This window comes from Denticeps clupeoides, chromosome 3 (assembly GCF_900700375.1).
Source record: "Denticeps clupeoides chromosome 3, fDenClu1.1, whole genome shotgun sequence".
Lineage (NCBI taxonomy): Eukaryota > Metazoa > Chordata > Actinopteri > Clupeiformes > Denticipitidae > Denticeps > Denticeps clupeoides.
This window is the reverse complement of record NC_041709.1, coordinates 23,689,756-23,704,303: the sequence shown is the minus strand read 5'-3', so window position 1 is coordinate 23,704,303 and position 14,548 is coordinate 23,689,756. Positions and strand designations below refer to the sequence as shown.

Sequence of the window (14,548 nt, the reverse complement as noted above, 5' to 3'; positions counted from 1 at the left end):
GTGAGTGTGTTACCCACTAGGCTACTACCACCCTATCACCCCATCAAACTTTGATCTTTCGGCTCAGGAGGTAAAACGAATGGAGAAAAACAGGGAGATAACTTGGGAAGGAGTGAGTCAGAGAGGGAACACTTTTTAGGGCAGAATGAGCTTGTGATAGGTATCAGATGGGGGCAGGTATTAAACCTAAAGGACTGGAGCTCTTTAATGGTTGTGGTTTGGGGCAGTTGTGGCCTAGGCCCCATAATCAGAAGGTTGCCGGTTCAAATCCGGGTCCGCCAAGGTGCCACTGAGCAAAGCACCGTCCCCACACTTCTCCCTAGGCGCCTGTCATGGCTGCCCATTGCTCACCAAGGGTGATGGTTTAAAAGCAGAGGACACATTTCATTGTGTCACAGTGCACTGTGCTGCAGTGTTTCACAATCACTTCACGTTCACTTCTGACATAAGAAATATTAAGTTGTATAATTAATTTAGTTAAACACAGGAAATACAGTCTCTGTGGCAATAATTGTGACAAAAAAAGAAAGGTTTTATTTTTCCTGCCAGGGAAGCAAATTATTCTATATTTAAAGAAATCAAACATTTCCTTTGTCTTTGTATTGAAATGTTATTTCACTAAGGCCTGTGTTCAAATTAAATAAATTGCTGCTTGTGTTGAAAAGAAAGAAGAAACAAAAAAGGCGAGTTTGTGGCGTGAAACGGTCGCGTAAAGGACGATAAAACGGTGACCCGCCTTTTCCGCGTCGCCCTGCTCCGCTTTTACTAGCAGCCTCGGAATCATGAATGAACGGGCTTGTGTACAAATACCGCGCTCAAATCGCCCGCCTTCTACGCTCTGGATCCTCATTGGCGGACGAACCCGTTACCAAGGCGATGCCGTGGCAACCGCTCCGCGGCCCCGCCCCTTTTCTCGTGTTTGGACGCGGCGCGCCGTGTGATTGGCTGCAGCGCCGATCGGCTGTTTGTCAGCGCCTAAATGGAAGGTCGCGTTTGTTGTGGTTCTTGGTAGACCGAGTCCGATGAAAAGCGCGGTCCTGGCGGCGGAGCAGCAGCAGCATCAGCGGCGGTGGAGATTCTCCTGTGGACGGACGCTCTTGGCGGAGGACGCGGGTAGGACGACGCTGCCGCCCACGCCGGTTTCGTTTCCTTGTTCTTTTTGAAGAAGCGGTTAGCCGGGCTGCTAAGCTAACCTAGGCTAGCCTCCGCGGCGCCGACAGCTAATGGGAATGTTTGCCGCTTGTTCGCCGCCTTCCCGGTTTCGTTTCCCCCGGCGGCTTAGCATGTTAGCACGTTAGCTTGGCGGCCGGCGGGTCTGTGTTGAAGCGAGGACTGAGCGAGGCTCGAGTAACGCCGCCGCCCCTTGCAGGCTGTAAAGATACGCGGGCTGTCGGGCCGTGGCGCCATGGTTGTGAGCGAGAACGACGCCGGCAGGAGCCTGACGGCCGCCGCGGCCAGAGGGAACACGGCCGAGGTGCGGCGGATGCTGGAGGAGCGCAGGGTCCACCCGGACACGGCCAACGAGTTCGGCAGGACCGCGCTGCAGGTAACGGGGCGCTGCGGTGGGCGTTGGCCGAGGGTAGTTTATTAGGAACTACGCACTTACACACGTGTATATATGTGCGGCACTTCTGCCATTAATAGAAACTATTGTGTTCATTACAAATGCTTGAACCTTTTGAGGAGTTGTTTGCCAATAAAAGTTGAGCTTTCTACTCTTAAAAATGTCGATTAGACCCACATTTTAGCTACTTTTCATTCATTGTTAACCGGCGATGTGCTGTAAAAATTTGCTCCGTGTTGCTTTCCCTGAGAAGCACGGATCGTTTGTGGTGTGATGCTGCGTCAATAAGGGATGTGCTTTGCTGGAACCAGCCTTGAAGTTCCATTTTCATCTGGTTAATCATGTCCTTCCTGTAGGACCAGACAAGCTAAATCTAAAGTGACTCTGTAATAAATATAGAAATTTATTTGTCTGTGAGTATTATTATTATTATTTGTTTCAGGTGATGATGATGGGTAACACCAGCGTGGCGTCTCTCCTGTTGGAGCACGGCGCCAACCCCAATGCCCAAGATCGTTTTGGCGTGACCCCGGTGCACGACGCCGCCCGAACCGGATTCCTGAACACCCTGCGCGCCCTGGTGGACCATGGGGCGTCGGTCAACTCGCCGGACAGCTGGGGAGCCCTGCCCCTTCACCTGGCCATCCGCGAGGGCCACAAGGACGTGGTGGAATACCTGGTGCCATGTTCCAACCTGGGCCACCACAACTCCAGCGGGCAGACGGCCTTGGACCTGGCCAGGGCCTGCTGCATGCCGGATGTGGTGGAGATGTTGGAGCGTCAGCTGGAGTCCAGTCCGGCACTGCAGTCGTAGGTCGCGTTGAGGGACATGTGTTCAGGTTTTATGGTGATTTATTTCTATGGATATAGCAGTTTTAAACGTTTTGGTAGATGGTAGCCTGTAGTTGAGGCACTTGGTGGAAGAAGAGAAACATTTTTTCATTTTGCACAGAGGAAAGTGTCAAATGTCAAGCTCTTCTCCCAGAGTCGTTAGGGGTTTCACTTTTTATTATTATTATTTGCATGCACAGATGTAGATATTCTAATGTTGTTCTTTTTTTTATTTTTATAAACACTTGTCTGCACTAAAATGTGGCGATATTTCAACTTTTAATTTTTTTAAACATGAAATTATTACTGCATGCCTTCCTTTGGACGGCCAGCCAGTGTGCACTGATTGTAGCATTCTGTTCTCTTTCATTGTCATTGTATGTTCTTTTTTTTATTGTTATATAGTGTATATATAAATTTATATGTACTATTTATTGACATTGTTATATATTTACAGTTTACTGTTGGATGATTTAATGTTATTTATGAAAATACACATAAAACCCTGGAAGGCAACTTGTATTCACACCTCATCAATTCTCCAGAACACAAATAAAAGTGTTGACGTGAAACTCTGACGCGTTTTTGTGAAAATTCCGTGGTTTCTCACTCGCAACAACGCGCCTGCCGAGGTGTTTCTGCCAACATGAAGAGACATACCCACCATTCAGTGGGGCGGGGCCTTCACAGAGTAATACCACAGCCTGAGCCTCTTTACCACACTTGTCTCTGTAAAAATGTTAAATACTATAGCAAGATTTAGTTTCAATGATAAATCTCAAACAATTGCAATAAATACATTGCAAAATGTGTAATTCATTTGTTAGAAATTGTAATCAGTTGACAGCCTTATTAAACACATATTCCATTTTGTTACCTGTGGGAATGTGTGGCAAAAATTGTCCAGTTGAATTGAAAAAAAAACAGCATCTAAGAATTATTTTAGAACAGCCCAAACTTAAGATGATGTCCTTTTTCCTCTGGATTCTTGTCAGTCGAATTTCAAACTTGAGGAAAATTCTGTGTTAATAAGATGCGTCACAAAGCAGGATTCTACTTGAGATTAAACTACGTTGTTCTGTGGCTGCCAAACATCTAGACCCTTAAATTATTTAAAGTTCCGTCGTACTATATTTTTTGTTAAATAATCATTGAATCTTTTTGGCATTTAATTTCTGCTCTTACATAGCACTGACATCTGAAATGTCATATCAGTCATCTTTTTCCCTTCGGCTGCCTCTGTTAGAGGTCACCACAGTGGATCAGCTGGTTCTATGGCGGACGCCCTCCCCGGTCACATGGTCACGTGCGGCCCCAGTGGCTGGGTTACATGTCAGAACAATAATACTTACTTTGTAATAATACTCATATATGCTGATATTACACATCTTTTCTGCAGATAATAATTTAAAACGTTGTCTATTTGAGGGTTAATGTGTGAATATGAAACTGATTGTAATAATCAGTCTGGTTGAGTTCTGGTCTGTTGCTCTGCACTGTTTTTTGATGACCACAAGATGGCAACCAGATATCATAAAAGTGGCACAATGAAATGTGTCCTCTGCTTTTAACCATCACCCTTGGTGAGCAGTGGGGATGGTACCTTGATCAAGGGGACCTCAGTGGCCCCGTGGCGGATAAGGATTCGAACCGGCAACCTTCTGATTATGGGGCCACTTGTTTAACCGCTAGGCCACCACTGCTATAGTGGCCTCTTCACCTTGTGAAAATGCCTTTTCTGTGGTGAAAGGAGCCTGGAGGCACCTGTCCCCTGCAATCCTGATACATCCTGGTTGTCTTCTCTAGCAGATGAAGACCCTTCTAGAACCATTGAGCTGTTGTAAAATGAGGTGTATACTTTAGCTTATTCTAAAACAGGTAGATAAGCAGCAATACTAGGCACTTCAACTGGAGCCTATCTGCTTTAAAATCAGTATCCAAGACATCAGTCACGGTGACTCAGCAAGGACATTTATTATTACCTGCTTCTGGAATGTGTTCCTTTATAGAGGGGACCTGAATGAAAGCCTTGTGTGCTTCAGGGTCGTCTCTGAACAACACACTCCACACAAACACAATGGTTACTTTGTTTGCCTCGGAGCCAAAATGCAACCTGTCCCACCTTCCAACAAACACGATCTCATCCTTTTAGCCATAAGAGAAACACTTCCTTTTCACTTTCATCGAAAGGAAACGGCTTAGACACTGAATATGAGTTCAGGGAAATATGTTCATGTTACTTCCTACTAGTTAAGGGAAGTTTGGCTCGTTGATATGCTGACATGATGATGCTATTCACTAAACCAACACATTGACAGTTCGATTATCTTCTCATGTGCCCTTATGCAGGTGACACCAGGTTTTTGAAAAAATGTACTCCAAAATGAACGGATGTTAACAAAAACCTATGGCTGGACTTTTAAGGACAGGATAAAAATGTATTCGAGATTTGTGATTATCTATAAACTTCATTCAATATGTTGGTGTGTAGAGTTAATACACTGGCCAGGGTGGTAGTAGCCTAGTGGGTAACACACTCGCCTATGAACCAGACGACCCAGGTTCAAATCCCACTTACTACCATTGTGTCCCTGAGCACGACACTCAATCCTGAGTGTCTCCAGGGGGACTAATTACTGATGGTAAGTCGCCCTGGATAAGGGTGTCTGATAAATGCTGTAAATGTAAATGTAATACCAAGTGCAAAAGTAAAGAAAAATAACTTGATATGGCAACCCTTAGACCCTTAGCTTAGAGTTGACAGGGGAAGGGGAGGGGTGGAGGCAGTGTGAACCGTGCAGCAGAATTATAAAAGGTGGACCTGGCAATGTGTGAGTACAACTCAACAGTTGCCTTCTGACAAGGCAGGTTTAAACTTATCAAAGAAAGGAGAATTGGTTTAAGAAGAGCGCCTGCCGTGGTAAAAAAAAACACCAGGTCAAACTCAAGTCTGTTTAACCTTTAACCTTCACTTGATCAGTGGTGGCCTAGCTGTTAAGGAAGCTGCTTCGTAATCAGAAGGTTGCCGGTTCAAATCCCAATCCGCTAAGGATCCACTGAGCAAAGAACCGTCCCCACACACTGCTCCCCGGGTGCCTGTCATGGCTGCCCACTGCTCACCAAGGGTGATGGTTAAAAGCAGAGGACACATTTCACCGTGTCACCGTGTGCTGTGCTGCAGTGTTTCACAATGACAATCCCTTCACTTTCACTTCATTACTGTTTAAAATATAAGGCATGCAATGTGCATTTATGATGGAAAGTACAGTACAGGCCAAAAGTTTGGAAACACCTTCTCATTCAATGTGCAAAGGGCGGCTATTGTGAAGAAACTAGAATATAAAACATGTTTTCAGTTATTTCACCTTTTTTGTTAAGTACATAACTCCACATGTGTTCATTCATAGTTTTGATGCCTTCAATGTAAAAATCTACCAATGTAAGTGGTCATGAACACACATTGAATGAGAAGGTGTGTCCAAACTTTTGGTCTGTACTGTTTCTCCACCAAAGTCGATGATTTAAATGCCTTCCTGTCAATATGTCATGTGCACAGGGGTATCGCAGCATCCATCTCCTTCGTTCCTCCTCCATTTTCCTCCATTCCCTACACTTTTTACTTTAAAGACAGGACTGTTCTAATTGAGGACCAAACCCAGGTGGACCTTTACACAAAAAGATAAAGCATGTTTGCTTTCTCTTAATGTTGCCATTTCATTTCAGTGTGACCTGGACCACAATTTTATCAGAATTATTCCACGTTGCTGATAAGGATGTGCGATACCACTGGTTTCTTTTTCGATTCGATAGCAAGTAAAATTCAGTTTGGTATCGCCGATACTGATAATTGGTGGGGTATTGTCTTGGGTACTAAGCTGCTAGGGGGGCGAGGTTGGTGCCGCCCCTTTCTGTGAAGTCACTGAGTGAGGAGCAGTATTTCTACCAGCACTTTTACTCTCAGTTGGAACCTGGTACAAAAATAGAAGAGCGAAATATCGCTAACATTGTGCTAGGATCGATCCAATACTGATACCAACTTGATATCGATAGTATGGATATTTATGATCAATTCGCCCATCCCTATTTGCTGATTACAATTTTGTTCATTAATTCACATTTCAAATAACATGTTTCTTAAAGGTTTGTTTATTTCAGTAACCTACTTACTTTAGAGATTATTACAAGTTATTTATTAAAATCATATAAACCAATCGAAGAATTAAGGCAGAGCCAGTGAGTGATTGTCAGGCAGCGGACACGCCTCAGGGAAATTTCCACAGGGCGTGTGCTTAGGAGAACAACACTGTGCTTCACACTCAAGCCTTCTGGCTATCAGTGGATGCTTGGCTGCTCTGAGATCATAAAACAACACGTTCCATGCTCCACACGTCTAGATATGACAGTTCCAAGTTATTTGAACTTCTGACGCTCACAGCTCCATATGTTACACTGTAACTTCAACATTCCACACTCAAAATCCATACTTTAATATGTGATTCATTACCCTGGTGACTCTTTCCACCATCCTTGGGGCAAAAATAAAGACACGCAAGTCATTCAATCTCCTAAATGGATGAAAAACCAGAATAACCTGAAAAGCGTATCTGATCCTGGTCTGATTAAAACACTGTACTTTTTCACCACACACATTACATGTGAATCCACATGTATATGCATGTATGGAAGGCCTCACATCAATTACATTCACCAAGTTTCATACCAATTACCCAATAACAGCATCCTAGGGTGAAAATAAATGCAGCATAAAGGTTTTTATCCATGTAAACCCTTCGGCCTATCTGTTTGGTGAAATAGTTAAATAAAAAGATTTCAGTGATTGACTGGCCTAATTGATTAATCAATTAGTTGGACTTTTACAATTAAAAAAAAAGAAATAAATCATATCACGTAATGCACTACCATCTTCCCCCAATTTCAATTAGGTGACATCACTAAACATAATCACAATAATTTGTTCCTAATTATAGTCACCCTGAATTGGAGCTTGAAAATTAACTTTTTAACAACACATGATTAGAGTAAAAGAAAATGCCTGAAAACATGTGATTACAGGTCTACATGTTTCTTGTAGGTTTTGTACCACGCTGAGGAACAACACCTGCTGCTACCTTTCAACTTGCTCTTAGCAGTACACAGTACACTTATCAAACCAACCAGATGCATGTGAGATATGACTGATAAAAAGGGAAGGGTGAATGCATTGTGCCATTTGCAGGATTTGTACTTTGGTGCTGAACTTCTGCTATTAGATAGCTTAGAGAAAACAAAGAGGACATTTCCTGTAAAAAATATATCGCCACAAACTCGACCCAAGTAATCAAGAGTCTCTGCTACGTGAGCAGCGTTTTAATTTTTATTTTTTAGGAAAAATGCTAGTCAAGAACAGGTTTCAAGGAACAGTATGTAAGTGCAGCAGTTAAGTGCATTTTAGACAGCATGGGCTGTTTTGTGTACATTATGGCATATTTTGGGCAATTATGGGCTGAAACTATCCATTATCTGGCAGCGCTGGCAACACTTTTCAGGTTTTAAGGCACCGTCGGCATTTATTAGTTTGCACTGAATTGAATCCTACTGTCCAGTTTTGGGGTCTACACCAATCGTCCAACACCCTACAGTCCCCAGATGTCCCTGAAAGTCTATTTTTACAGCAGTGTTTGACTGTGGCTGCACATGATACCATAGACCATCAGTCTATGGTGGTCGCTTATTTACTCGGTCAGTCCTCACGCAATCGGTCGCGGACTTCAGATGGCAGAAGGTCTAGGAGACTCTGCTCCACCATGATCCCACTCAGTTTTAACAGGGGACAGTCCCCAATTTCTTGGGGAAGGGAGTCCAAACGGTTACCCTGGAGCTCCAGATGTACCAGCTGTGCAAGGCCGGACACGCGACTAGACAGGAAGGCAATGCTGTTGTTCCCAAGGAGTAGAGTCTTCAGCCGTTTGCAGGAGTAGAGCTCATCTGGAAGAGATTCAAGTGAGTTGAACGCCGCTGAGAAGAAGTGAAGGCTTTGCAGAATTCCAATTTCTGCAGGCAGGGAGGTGAGTTGGTTGTGGGACACGTCCAGGTGTCGAAGCCTGGTGAGGTAACACAGCCGCGGAGGGAGCCGATGGATCTTGTTCCAGCTGACATCCAACGTCTCCAGAGAATGAAGCTTGCTGATGTGTTCGGGAATGTAGACCACGACATTGTGCCACAACTTTAGTGTGGTGAGGCGCTGACAGTGCTGCAGGCTAAGAATCTCCTCCACAGTGGTCAGCTTGTTCTCCCGCAGGTCCAGTTCCTGCAGATTAGTGAGGCTGAAGACAGCGCTAGGAATACGCTCCAGGTCACAGCTAATTAGCTCCAATGACGTCAGGTTGGCCAGCTTCTTCAGGCTGCTGAAAACCTGCAGCTTGCCTCCTTCATTGTGGATTCTGAGTCGCTGGAGGTGTGCTGACACATCGACCACGCTGGCCGGGATCTTGACCAGGCTGCTGCGCAGAGTCAGCACCCGAAGGCTTGTCAGCTCCCGCAAGGTGTCCAGGGAGGAACTCCGAGAGAGCTCGTGAGCGAGAGGGCCGCTCAAGTGCAGCTCCTCCAGGCTTTTCAGCGTGTACATCCACAGGGGCAACTGGTCCAGGCTCTCGAAAGTCAGACGTAGCACCTGTAGGTTCTCCTGCAGGTGGGAGAGCGCTACCAACTGCACCTTGGCTGTGGAGTGGATGAGGGAGAGTTCCCGCATGGCGCTGAGCTGTGTCACATTAGCTGGGATGGTGATGTTTTTCAGCTGCTCCAGCTTGAGAGATTCTACTTCTGACAAGTCGAACACCGCGTCAGGCAGTCCAGGGAGCATGAAGAGGTGCAGCTCCAGACGCCGGCTTGCATTGCGACTCAAGCGGGCCCGGAGCTTCTTGGCGGGCCACTCGTGGTCGAGGTTCATCTGTCGCAGTCGACTCTCGCTCACCTCGGACAAGAACACCGCAAAGCGTTTGGCGTACAATGCATCATACTGGTCACTGAGGTGCAGCAGAAAGGCAAAGTCATTTCGGACATCCGGTATGTCGTTGATTCCTGTCTCCAGGCGCACGTGGTCAAAGGAATATTCCTTAAGAGGCCTGTGGAAAAGCCAGTAAAGGGAACATAGGCACAGCACGCCATACACTCCAACAAAACAGATGTAGCAGTAGCCGAGTTTCGAGAAGAGGTGCGCTTTGTTGTGGTTGCAGCAAAATATGTCGAAGCCAGTGAGGTCCGGAGGCACCGAACACTTGACCACAACCTCAATTGTGGGAATCAGTGCACTGGTGTAAGCAATGATGAGGACGAACTTCAAGACCTTAAGAGATGTCTGTATCACATACATCTTGTAGAGAATATCTGCTTTCTCCACATGCATCCGAAACTTTTTCACCTTTTCAAAGAGAGCCTTGGCTTGCTCACCCTCCTTTTTATCCAGAAGGGTATCTGAAGGAGGTTCTGGAGCCTTCACATCTGGATTAGATTTGACTGAGAAGGATCGCAAAAAGGCAACGCTGCCATCTTCTGTGGGCATAATGCCATCAGCTGACCCTCTTGAAAGGGTACTGGCCTTTTTCCAACTGGCCATATGCTCTTCGCCATGTTCCTCTGACACTTCACTGATGGCCCGGGTTGTCCAGGGAGAGTTGAAGCACTTTCCAAGGATCGTAACAAAAAGCTCAATCTTGGAGGACGTGCCAGGAAACTTGAACCAGAAGCTACTGGCCACCATGAAGACGAGCGTATGGATGACCACAAGGTAAGGGAAGTACTTGGCAAACCAGTGGACAGCCCTCTCGTAGCAGTAGTGGTTGATGAAGAGATACTGGTGGATGTCCAGGCCATTCTTACGGCCAAAGACCTCATATATATTTGGACTGAGGGCTTTGATGATGCTGAACTCCCACAGGCTCTGGTTTTCGTTGTGCTCCTGGACATGTTTGCAGTCTACTTCCCCTTTGGTGGGGCCGATAATGCGGTTTGGGAGGCAAGCAATTTTTTCCTGTGTCAGCTGTGATAGAGAAACCAACAAATGTGATAAGATTCATGAGTACAGTACATTAGTACATTAGTCAACTTTAGTCTGCATTGTAAATTGCATTGTATGCAGAAGGTCTGTATACATGAAATGTAGACCAGCAGTCAAAAGTTTGGACACACTTAGCCATTTATGGTTTTTGCATTTTTTACGTTATAGAACAAAACTGAAGACACAGGATCATGAAGCAACACACATGAGGTTATAATAAATAAAGGTTGAACATTTAAGTCTCTCCAAATCAGGGAGGTTTTGCTGTGATGACGGTTTCCAGCAGTCATGAAGGTTTATTATGCTGTTATAACACTTTCGTACCATTCACTCATGTAAATGAGCATCTTATGAAGAGACTTTTAATGATGACAATAGTGAACAAAGCCACCATGAAGATAAAAAGAGACGATTCATGAAACCTACTTCTCCTGATACAACAAATACTAAATATGCTTATTGCATTGGATTCTTCTAATGGCTTCATCTTTGTCTCTATAACAATCCAAATGTTTGACTGGTACTGGAAGTGCGGTTTTTCGTTAATCTTTAGTCAAACGTGATCATTTTGTTATGATATTTTCTTCAAAATACAGCATCTTTTTTTCCAGCATCCTCTATCTAATCTTATGTCCCCTAACACATCATCTAGACCAGGAGTGACCAATCTTATCTGCAGTGTGTAGCAACTTTATGGCATAATCATTTCTATTAGTATACTTATGTCTCCGGGATATCTGGGAAAAGCTGCAACATCTTAAATACATCATGTTCCGTTTGATGTTCTTGGTTTATGTTGGGTTCTGACTCAGTTGCACTCAGACACCACTGATGTAGGTCTTGGGTTAGAAATGACTGGGATTCCTTCAGTTTTTCACATGAACCTGACAGCTTCTCATGGGTTCTACTGACAGCAGCCTCCATAGCTTACCTGCACGGTGCAGCCAAAGACGCCGATCATGAGCATGGCTACGCAAAGGTACTCCGAGAACACGTCCCACCATGGCTTTAACACCTTGAACTGGGCGTTCTGTTCCGTGGCAAAGTTCCGGAACTCATTCACTGGGATCATCTTCCACACTGCTGGAGTGAAATGAGGAAAAACACAGGAAATGGGCACAGGAACAGGACAGAGGGAACGCTGCTGTCAGTGGACTCTGTAGGAAAAAAAAAGCTCTTGTGAATAAACTTGTTTGACAACTCAGGGTTGAACAAAAGAGGGCTTGGCAAGAAGTAGCCATGATACTGGGCATCTGAGTCATATTTTCACATTAAAACAATTCTGAGACCGTTCTTTTCCTCCGGACAGCGTTCAGACTGTAGTTAGTTCTCTATCCAAATAAATAAGACAAAATGTGTTTAGGCTGCTTGTTCAGATGAAAGAAAATATGAATGTTCATATTCACAGTTCTGGACACTGTTAGTAGGTGGCAAAAAATTTTGATTCACTACATGAACTACATCATCAATGAAAAGCATTACATATATGGTTTATGTCTTGTGATTTAGCCCCTTTTTCGTACTGGGCCAGGCCAGGTCACGTGTATTTTCGTGCATAGACAACACGACGAAGTTGAAAACGTCGAATAAACAGGAACGAATGTGAATGTGGCGGATGGAGGTGGCTCCGGCCGAGTCGCATCGTGCGCGATCTGTCGCGGCTGAATGACACTGCAGTTTTACCGGAGCTCTTACCTCCGCGCTGCCCGGGGCCACTTTTCCGTGAACACGTCCAACCTGGCAACCACGCGTCCGGACCGAGGCGCTCGCCGTTCGGGGGCACAAAGCTGGCGCAAAGATGCCCTTTATTCTAGCCGACATGTCCAGAGGTCCCACCTAAAGAACTTGGACGCGTTTCGGACGTTTAACAAAAAGTTCTTTTTTTTTTTTAGTTCGCTGCGATCGTCCGTTGCGCAAGGGTGGGAGCTCCTGCCTTCGTGCGTCTTTATCCCAGCCGCGATGCGCGCTCCAGTCCACCCACAACACGCCCCCAGCAGCGACATGCAGCTACTAGTCCGGATTCAGCGAAGTTAAATCTGAAGAAGAGCGGCGACGGAGACGCGTTTCCTGAAGCCCCCGTTTCCCTCTTTACACGCACGGCGACAGAAAGCTTCACTTTCATTTCCAGGGGTGGCCGCTGTCCACGTTCCTCCTGACAAAGTCCTACATGGGGCAGATCAGCAACAACATTGGACTCCACCATGCAGTGGTATCTGGCACCAAGCTGGCAGTAGCAGATCCTACAGGGATCATGATCGTGAGAATTCCACACTTCCAGCCTGTGTGACTGAAGGGTGGACTTGGTCGGTAATGAATGCAGGACCCAAGGATTCCCAGTAGAAGCATCACACTGCCAACAGCGACTTGTCTTCTTTCCATAATGACACCCGGCCATCCACATGACATAAAAGAAAACTTGATTCATCAGACCAGGACCTTCTTCCATTGCACCATGGTTCAGGGGCAGTGGTGGCCTAGCCGGGCGCCTGTCATGGCTGCCCACTGCTCACCAAGGGTGATGGTTAAAAGCAGAGGACACATTTCTTTGTTTCACCGTGTGCTGTGCTGTAGTGTTTCACAATGACAATCACATCACTTTCACTTCTGATGCACATTGTTATTCATTGTAGGAGCTTTTGGAGGTGGATCCAGGTCACCACGGTCACCTCGACCAGTCTGCACAGTGTGACTGTGTGAATGGTCCACCAGCTTCAGTATCTTCCATTTTCTGCCCAGCGTGTACGATTGCTGTATGGAGCTTGTACGTTTGATCATCTTAGTGGCAGCGAACTGTCACAATATATCTGCTGAACATAATGCAGGGATTTCTTGGCATTTGCTGCCAATGTTCAATTTGGTGTCAAAGGTCAGGCTCACTATGACTCTCATATTTATGTGCACCTGAGATCCGGAATAGCGCTGTATCTACAATACAATCTTCTTTTCTAAGGACAGGCACGTTTCCGTAAGTATTCCTTCGCATTATCTGGGGTGAAATGGTCCCAGACCATCCCAGAGCGTTTAATACGCGATGATGCCTGCTCGGTGGCCACAGTGTGGTGTATTGGTGAACTCTATGGGAAGGCGGTAGTACTGCACAGGTAGAGAGGAAGGAAAACGTCTGAAGCTGGTTACAGGCCAGTGCGCCTGAAGAGCAACTTCTCAGCACGCATCGAGGCGGACTCTGAAACCAGGACCATGTCAGCCACGCCTACTTTTCGAGCTGAACACCGCGGTGCTTTCACTGGTTCGGTCTGGAACCCGGCCTCAAAAGTCAAGGCGTTCCATGACCTCACGTTTACCTGCACCATACGCTGATTTTCATATCAGCGTATGGTGTTGAGTTCTGTCTTCTTCTGTAGAATCTCCAGCGGTACGATCCCTTCTTGAACCTGTGAGATATGGCAAGGCGGGTTGGCGGGCTGTGGTGCCTGATTGCACAGACATATTTCAACTCTTTTCACATTGGACCCTCGAATCATGGGGAAAGGGAGAGCTGACGGATTTAAACCTGCGTCATGTTTACTCCTCCACCCTCACTTCCAGCCTGGTCTGAAGAGCACCATAGTGCTGTCAGATTCATCAGCCATGTGAGAAGGGTCTACCAAAATGATAAAATAAATAAATAAATAAATAAAAATGCTAGGACAACATGAGACCAATGTGAAGAAATGCATGCTGGGAAATGTCCAGCATGAAATGTTTTCTCAGCTGCATTTGAACGCACAAATAAGGAAGAAAAATAACTATTTCTTCTCCCCTTCTTCTTAGAAGTGACTCATTGGGGGGAGGGCTGGCCTTCTCTCCTTCAATCCAACTTCAGACAGACATGAAGTAGTCAGATTAGTCAGTTTTTAAACAGGACTATGGTGCAATGAATTCTAGAAACCAAGACATTAATCATATTAAATATAGTAAGCAACCACACCCTTTTCCCCTCTAGGAAAGTGTTCAATATGGAAAATTGTTGGTAGTCTAGAGCTCAAAGACTGTCAGGGTTATGTCCTTCAAGCCTAGTAAATCAGTATTATGCGATCAAAATGAAAACTGCTGTAAAAGGTGCCACTGGCAGTGGCATTTGTCCAAGACAGAAAGACAAG

The 14,548-nt window shown here is 45.5% G+C and overlaps 2 protein-coding genes across 3 annotated transcripts; one reads left to right on the top strand and one right to left on the bottom strand.

Moving 5' to 3' along the window:
* Positions 1-946: 946 nt before the first annotated feature.
* On the top strand, positions 947-2,939 carry cdkn2d (cyclin-dependent kinase inhibitor 2D (p19, inhibits CDK4)). Of its 2 annotated transcripts, XM_028974561.1 has the most exons (3): positions 947-1,113; positions 1,370-1,546; positions 2,007-2,939. In XM_028974561.1, the coding sequence occupies exons 2-3, from the start codon at positions 1,406-1,408 to the stop codon at positions 2,376-2,378; spliced, it is 513 nt and encodes a 170-aa protein (XP_028830394.1). In that variant the 5' UTR covers positions 947-1,113; positions 1,370-1,405; the 3' UTR covers positions 2,379-2,939. The 2 variants fall into 2 exon arrangements, with proteins under 2 accessions (XP_028830394.1, XP_028830395.1); XM_028974562.1 differs by lacking the exon at positions 947-1,113 and having other exon boundaries at positions 1,125-1,546.
* Positions 2,940-6,835: 3,896 nt separating this feature from the next.
* Positions 6,836-12,552, bottom strand: LOC114786941 (volume-regulated anion channel subunit LRRC8E). The gene is made up of 3 exons (XM_028974560.1): positions 12,144-12,552; positions 11,380-11,605; positions 6,836-10,430 (listed from the first exon to the last, which is right to left on the bottom strand). The coding sequence occupies exons 2-3, from the start codon at positions 11,518-11,520 to the stop codon at positions 8,136-8,138; spliced, it is 2,436 nt and encodes an 811-aa protein (XP_028830393.1). The 5' UTR covers positions 11,521-11,605; positions 12,144-12,552; the 3' UTR covers positions 6,836-8,135.
* Positions 12,553-14,548: the final 1,996 nt, after the last annotated feature.

Coding starts and splice junctions, on each gene's coding strand:
- LOC114786941 (XM_028974560.1), bottom strand. CDS start 11,520: ATGATCCCAGTGAATGAGTTCCGGAACTTTGCCACGGAACAGAACGCC. Junction 10,431..11,379: donor TCTTTGGCTGCACCGTGCAG/GTAAGCTATGGA, acceptor TCTCTATCACAG/CTGACACAGGAAAAAATTGC.
- cdkn2d (XM_028974561.1), top strand. CDS start 1,406: ATGGTTGTGAGCGAGAACGACGCCGGCAGGAGCCTGACGGCCGCCGCG. Junction 1,547..2,006: donor TCGGCAGGACCGCGCTGCAG/GTAACGGGGCGC, acceptor TATTTGTTTCAG/GTGATGATGATGGGTAACAC.